This window comes from Malurus melanocephalus, unplaced genomic scaffold (assembly GCF_030028575.1).
Source record: "Malurus melanocephalus ecotype Western Australia unplaced genomic scaffold, MMel_1.1 scaffold_62, whole genome shotgun sequence".
Classification (NCBI taxonomy): Eukaryota; Metazoa; Chordata; class Aves; order Passeriformes; family Maluridae; genus Malurus; species Malurus melanocephalus.
The window spans coordinates 709,328-717,449 of record NW_026623294.1 but is presented as its reverse complement, the minus strand read 5'-3'; the positions used below and the strand labels follow the sequence as shown (position 1 = coordinate 717,449).

The following is an 8,122-nucleotide window of genomic DNA, read 5'->3' as shown; positions in this document are numbered from 1 at the left end:
GCTGTTTATTAATCTTACATCATTCCAATGAGTAGAATGAAAGACAGAAATAAAACATAAACATGTACACTAAATCAATACACTAATTATTTTGATGCAAAAAATTTATTTGGTATATTTTTCCTGCTGCACAGAATCACTGTGCATACAAATAGTTATTATATCATATATATATATATATATATATATACATAGTCAGAGGTATCATATCTTCATCTGAAATGTAAGGAGTACTTAAAAGAAGACATTTTAAGTGAAAATCACAAATGGAAGAAATCAAAACAGCAAAAATAAACAGGAATGTGTAGAAGAGAGTGTGTTTTGAGGAAAACAGATAAAATAATAATAATAATAATAACCAAGATTAACAGAATTTACCACAGCTGTAGCCCACATGTATTAGTGGACTAACAACCTTTACTGAAGAACAGAAATCTTCTTTCTTGCTGTTTTATTACCTTGGCAACATCTCCTCCATGTCAGCAATTACATAGGAGACAACAGTCCAAACAGCAGCACAGAGATTCATCTGGTTTGGATCCTGAACTGTCATCGTGTCCCCTTGAGAATGATGAAACCAGAAGTATTTATTGATGTCATCATGCAAGCTGGCACCTACAGAGTAAAATGGGCAAAGTTCCATTATAGGAATACAAATATTTAAAGAGGAATATAAACTTGAATCTGTTCCTGGACTGTTTATGATTAAAACCACATGCAACTGTATAAAATTCATGATATATTTGAACTGTAGTAACTGTACAGAGCCATGGCATGYGCAGTTTGTAGGTTTTAGGTTAATTGACTCAAGTGAGCATGAGGCAGCAAAAAATCACACTGGGGAAAAGCCAGCCTTCCCCTGGGAGGCTCGTTTCCTCAGCAACAGTGTGCATCCATTTTCTTCTGAAACTGCCAGAGTTCAAGCAGGAAAATCCCTAYGGCAAACCCCAGAGCAGCGCTTCCCCCGTTCTCCAGTGAGGAGTTACAACTGAGTTATGAATCCCTTTGTTGCTGTTATTTGTGCTGGGGAACACCTTGGAATTTGCTTACACTTTTGAGCCTCTGCACTTCACAAGGATTTGCTTTTTCAGACCAATTTTCCACATAACCTGGGGCAGCCCAGATGCCCCAGAACTGCATTACTCTCGCAATCAAGAATCCTCATCAGTTGGAGCAGATGCAAGTTTGAGTGAAATCACACTTCTTCTCATTCAGGAGCAACTGATTCCCTCTGGGACCACATGGACAARGAAAGAACTACTTTTCCCCAAACTGGGCTCAGGGAGCACAAATAATGCTTGCAAGGCATCACTCAAGGCAGAGCAAAGACAGACTGGGCTGGAGAAGCTGCCACCCGACTGGGAGTTGCAGTAGAGATGCTGGCAGAGGATTGCAACCCTGGCTATTCTCTGCTCCAGTGTCTGCTAACCCTCGCTAATCCCCTGTTCCCCTGAATTTCCTTCTTTCCCAGTTCTTTATCTCTGCTTCTACTCCCATTTTATCATTCAGCTTTGTTGCAATACCAACAGGCATTCCACAAGTAACACAATCCAGGTCAAATTTTGAAAATAAGTAAATGTGGAATTTTCCCCCACCACACTCATTCACTGCTGGCAAATCCTTTGCATTGATTTCTTTTCCTGCTCCCTGACCAGGCTGGAAGGTGCACAGCTGCCAGGGAAGGACCCATTTGGCACAAGACCCACTCCTTTCTTGGTCAACAAACCCAGAGAACATGCACTGGTGTGCATGCACAAGAGCTATGGGCTGCAGGCAGAAACACAGACTGAGGATACTCCTAYCATGCCAAGCAAGAAGGAAAAACCCCAGGATTGTTTGATTATAAAGACGAAGTACATAAATTATTCATATATTTATTTACATGCCGTGGAAATCAGTATCAGATGATGAGGGCTTTGATAAACTCATGTGTGCTTGTAAGACTTACTGCTATGATTTTTCTTGGTTTTCCTGAGATGCCTGAAGCCTTTGAAGAGAATAAAAGCAAATTTCCCACAACACAACAGTACATTCCTATAATACATATCTTTTGATCACTCRTACAGGCATTCAGAGCAGAGTCCAGCTCTCCCTGTGGGTAACAGGCAAGTTTCTATTGCTCTGGTGGGGACTGACTTGGATGGCTCACTTCACTATTTTTAGACAGAAGGAATAGAAAGTTAATGCATTTTAATTCCATCCAAGGTGAAGATCCCTTCATAAGAGAGATGACAAGCAAAGACCAAATGCCATAGCATAAGGTTACATAGTATTGAGATTAATTTTATTTTAAGAGGCTCTTCTTGTTCTTAAATRCCCTGTTTGCTCCTGACTTAAAGCATTGCGATCCCACAGAAGTCGCTGGGTAGGTTACAGGTGCTGAATTATGCTCCAACAATTATAGCATAAAATTCATGTCAACTCACATTCACTTTTAAAATTTTCTTCTGAATCCTTTTGAATATATGCACTCATGAAAGGACTGAACAATGACAAATTCTTTAACTGATGGACTTCTGCACTACAGACACACCACAAGTTAAGCCATGGAGGCAAACCCATTAATGTTTTTGAACACTTCTGTAAGAGTCAAGACAAAAATTGCCCAGAATTTGTTGTAGAAAATTCACTAATCAGAGTAGCTATGGACTTTGGGAACAGCACTTTATCATTGTGAATGGAACAAGAACAAACACCCTTTGCTTTGTCATGTTGAACTCTCTGAAACACAGGAAAAGATTTTTTTCTCTAAATTGATTTTATAAATCAGAAAATTACAGACTTTGACATGAAGCAATTACTGCGCAAGAAAATCAGGCTGTGTGAGTACAGAGCATATCAAAAGGTTCTCAAACAGGCTGTGCTGTCTTCTTCCTGTTGTTGGCTGGCATTGAAGCCAGTGACCTGCAAACACCTTGAGAGACTAAGGAAAATACCCTAAGAAAGCAGTTTTATTCTATGCTGTTAGAAACAAAAGTGAAAATCCATGTTCAAGCATAGGATCAGTTTACAGCTGAGGGCCTCATGTAAACCTCTGGACATGAAGCACCCTGGGGTGCAGATATGACTGCAAGCAATTTCCATKTCAAGGAAATCTCCTGCTTCAAATTTGACACTCCTCCATGCTGATGTCAGCTGTCTGCAGACATTTCTGCTGCCAGAGGTCACCAGGCTGCTGTGAGACACYGAGCAGTGACCTTCCAGCAGTGAATGCATCCAGGGCTGACCAACCCTTGCAGGTGACCATGAAGAGGGAAGTTCTGCAGGACCCTGCAGACTACAGTCATGTTGGGTCACCTCAGTAAAGTCCATGGGAACCTACAACCCCTTAGCTAAAAATACAACAGAAAAAGCAGCACTGTGAGCACCATTTTTTGTTGTTTTGTTGTTGTTGTTATGCAATATTTGTCTCAGGAACACCGGTCAGTAACAAACAGAGGCTTATTTTTACCAGCTATACATGCAAGGAGCTGAGTAAAACAGATGAGTACCATGGCTCACAGACCTATAAATCATTTACCCAGAAAGAGGACAGTACACAGCCTTACAAAAGTCTGTAAGCTTTAATTAAGTACCTAAAACCCCTCAGCTGGGAGGCGTTATGTAGGTATGTACCACATATCTAAATATGATATCCAGGTGGAATCAGTACTTCAACAGAAAAAACAGGAGATGGGCTAGGTGCTACACTGTCATATTTTATGCACTCTGTTTTTTTTTCCCTGTGTTTGTAGAGCAGCCATAAAGAAAAATGGGGATGTTTGCCAAGCAAATCTCTTTAATTGTCCTTTTTCAGTCTGTTCACATTTACAGTGATGCAAGTCACATGAGGAACACTGCTGGCCAAAAAGGAAATCAGCAAGAAACTGCTTCTAGCTGGATAGAATAGATGYTGTGGCATGAAAACAGGGAAGGCTAAAAACTGCCACCAAAAATGCTGTATTTATTACTTGATACTGGAAATTAAAAACTGAAAAAAATTAATCATTTACAGCTTCAGTAAAATAATACAAAGATAATTCACAGTACTATTACAAGGTGTGATAGAAAAGCCTCTTTAGCAATTTAGTTACCTACTTTAATGCAGTTGTTAACTGCATCAGCAGCTACCTCATGCCACTGGTGATCCCCCAGGGTCAAACACTGGGACAAGCTGTCCAGAGAGGCTGCAAAGTCTCCACCATTTGAGACATTCAAAACCTCACTGAAAATGGACCTCATCAACCTGCTGCAGCTGACCCTGCTTGAGCAGCAGAGCTGGACTAGGTGAGCTCAAGGAGAGCCTGCCAAGATCAGCCATTCTGTGGCACTATAACCCATGGGGCCATGGCTCTTTCAGACATCTGTTAGAATTAACACAAAGTAAGCAAATTCTTCAATTCAAGTTAATTCATGTCTTGAACTCATTTCATGATTCTCTGCCTACCAGCTCTTTCCTATGTGGTTTGATGCACTACATAAGGCAGGTAAAAATATCTGCTTTAGTAATTCATACTGACAATGTATTTTTAGTGATCAGCTGTACAAGAGTATCTTGATGAAAATACACACACATTGAGGAATGCTGAAAACCAGTCCAGCCCTTCTGGCTTCTGATCTCAGCATGATATGCTCAATGTGAATATTAATTAGCTGATGATAAGATATTGACTTGCCTTACAATGTGTTCATATCAAACATCAWTTTTTCACACATTAATAAACTGTCTGACACAAGGTTTTATAGCCAGCTTAAGAAGATGAGATGCTGCTATTGATTTTAAAGGATGCATGAACCACAAAACGAGTGAGGAGCATGTCAATGATGACCACTGCTTCTCATCACTCTCTGTCAGGCACTACTGCCTTCAGAAGCACTGCTGTCATAAGTCATAATTAGAATTAACCGCTATTGCCAGATACTTAAGCACTCCAATTATTGTCATTTGTGCAAACAAATGCTGGAAAACAGCAAATGATTATCAGAATGATTATAAAGGTGGTTTCCATATAACACAAATATCTTCAAGGGGGAAGCACAGAGTAACTTCAGAGTAATTTTACATTGCAAAACATTTGGCATTACACTCTTCCCTACATGTTCTTTATTTTCTTTTTATACCCCAAATAGCATTCAATTGCCAAAAGAAGTCAAACCTGAGCCTTGGAGAGAATGCATGTTTGTTATGGAGCCCTCTCAATAGCTTCCCAGTTGTCTTGGCTTTCAAGCAAACTTGACAGCTATTYCATGAATCTTTCAGATGCAATGGGAAAAACCCACTGTTTGTATAACCTCTCTTGGGTGTCCTGGGTCTTCAATACTACAGTTAGATCTCTGGGATATCAACCTCTGCTTGYACATGGCCTTATACAGTGAAGTTCATACACTAATGATTTATAAAAAAGTGTGCAGTTATTTCAGGTTCATTTTATAGCAGTCCCTGGAGGACCTGACGGAATTGCCACTCCATTATTTTACACRGTGCATACACACCTCTCCAAAGAGAAAAGACTCCAGCTCAGAAACACATGCACTCTAAACACACAAGAGGGACTGAAGGAATGAAAGAGGCATGCAGAGATAAAAAGACACATTCATTTTCTCACAGCAGCTGAGATAGGAATAGATGCCCGACATCTAAGCTGAGGCCAATGTCCTGTTGAGACCTGTTGTACTAACTCCTTACAGCAAAGTTGGAAATGCCTTACTTAACAAGGTATATTTTACTCAGTATCTCCAAAAGTTTACAAATATAAAGGTGTTACAACATGTGCTTCTCTTACATCTTCCACGTAYCTGTTTGAGCTTCACCTCCCTGTCAAGACAAACCTACATGCTATCAAATGTATTGCTTGTAGTAAGATGTCAGYACATCAGATGCTTGATTTGAAACCTTATTTTTATTTCTGCAATGTTTTCCTTGGCTATAAAAGACAGATTCCTCTTTTCCTATCTGTTAAAAGATTGCTTTTGTTTCCTGCTTTTCCTTTAAGAAACAAAAACCCCTCTTTTGATTCATTATCAAGTTTATTCTAATCTCAGACCTTTTTAATGCCAATGACACTATCCAGGAATGTACTAAAAACTATAATGCCTTAAAAATAAAGCAAGACCTGATGAAATACATATGTCCTTTTCTTTTACATCAAGTACTTAAAAATAATGAAAAAAGAGGCAAAGGGACACATCACAATCTTCTGTGAAGTTAGAAACTGGTATGTACCAGGAAAGCATAAACACTTTAGAGCATTCTATTCTTCACATACAGTAATAGAATCAATAGGCTCTCCCTTCTCATAGCTGGAGCATTGCTGCCCCACCATTTTGAAAGGTTAAAACTTCAGGGCAGAGGTAGGAAGACACATTTTCCTTCCACTTTTTCTTTCAAAGGCTGCACTGCAAAAGGAAAGATAAGAGATAGGAACAGGAACACAATTTCTTATTTTATTTTTATTTTCATTTTGTGCCTTTCCAAAACCCAGCAAAGTCACAAATCTCAAGTGGTCAGAGAGTAAATCTGTTGCAACGGTCGCTGAGTTTAGGATGGGCTGGCTGGAACACTCTGTGCCTCAGCATCTCTGTTGCTGCAAGCCCCAAGCAGAGTTTGACTGCTTGTTTTAGGCACTGTACAGATGTTTTGTGCACTGCCCCTGCCTAACTGAGTCTGCAGAAATGAAAACCCAGTTATTGCAGGCATCTATTGCAGGCATTTTGGTGCATGCAATTATGCTCATATTAACCTCTGCCTCTGTGGGAGAACCTGTAGCTGACAGCTGGCTTTAATGCCAATTATTTCATTATCCATTTTTCAAGTAAGCAGAGGCAATGGAGAACGCTAATGCTGTTTAGTGGGGCACTGACAGCGTTAGTTTTCCTGTCACTTAGTCTCAAACGATGAAATTACAGGCTAAGTTGCTTGAGTTTCATGGCTACAGACACTGAAATAGTTTCCAGTACAGAGCTTATAAATAACATCAGAAACCCTGCTGTTTTCACCTCCTGAGTCACTCTCTCAAAAGTCTTTAAAATTCATGATTCAAACAGGACAGAGGGGAAGCTTTCAGTTGATTTTTCAGTGGGTAATTAAGTGAGAGTACAGTGTAAGGAAGACAATATCAAGTGTGCATTACTTCTTGTTTTGCTTAATGCATTTCAGAATTAGTCCTGTGGATAGGCTAAACAGACTAAATTACAGCTCAGGATTATCACAGTTACTTTTGCAACACATTAACCTGTCAGTTATTGCACATGAGGACAAGTGACAGCTGGGATTCCAACCTAAACGAAATCCTGTGAAATGAGGTCCCAGGGAAGTTGTAGATTGCAGGTTGACTCTAGACTCTAAMATAGTCCTAAACAGCCCTTGGCTGGGAAAAAAAATCCACAAAAGCTTTATCCCAGATAAAGCTTCAATAGTTAAAAGCACGGGAAGTTCTTTCTCCACCCATACAGCCTCTGTCTTAAATAGTCAACGGTCTTCTTTTATTTTATTTTATTTTATTTTTTTTTTTTTTAATAAGAAAGAGAAAAGAGTAGGTCTCCGTAGCTTGGCCTCTGTGGCTTTAGGCACTGCCTAAACATGACCCTCTCGCAGGCTCACTCTCTGGGATGGAGAGGTCCTCCATAGGCCCACTAATTTGAACATATTTACATTTTTGAACATATTTACATTTSTACCCACAGCTCCCTGTGGCAATGCACTGTGTGCCTGAGCATTCCATGTGGGCACGGTACAGTTCTCACTTTGTGAGCTGTCCTAGTTGCACTCTCCATTTCTCATTCACCTTCATACCACTGATGGCTTAATACAGTTTCATCACACCTAACTCAACAGCTTTTCCCCAAGCTGAATAATCCTCCTCATGCAGAAACTATTCAATACCTCTGAGGATGCAGGTTTCTGGCGACTGTTCTTCTCCCTTTTCAAACTGTGTTTCACTCTTCCTGAGATGAGGAGCCCAATACCATCTGAGAACACCAGCACGTGAATGGACTCGTGATGTGACTGCAGCACACCACAACACATCTCCTATGGATGCTTTCTGTTTTTCCTTCCTTCCTTCCTTCCTTCCTTCCTTCCTTCCTTCCTTCCTTCCTTCCTTCCTTCCTTCCTTCCTTCCTTCCTTCCTTCCTTCCTTCCTTC

General features: G+C 40.2%; 1 protein-coding gene across 1 annotated transcript in view; it reads right to left on the bottom strand.

The window, feature by feature from the left end:
* Nucleotides 1-345: 345 nt before the first annotated feature.
* Nucleotides 346-8,122, bottom strand: part of CPQ (carboxypeptidase Q) — a 143,442-nt gene continuing 135,665 nt past the window's right edge. Inside the window, exon 8 of the mRNA XM_057366246.1 lies at nt 346-615. Within this exon, the coding sequence (XP_057222229.1) occupies nt 455-615 (161 nt within the window). The 3' untranslated portion in view covers nt 346-454. The remainder of the gene's footprint in view (nt 616-8,122) is intronic.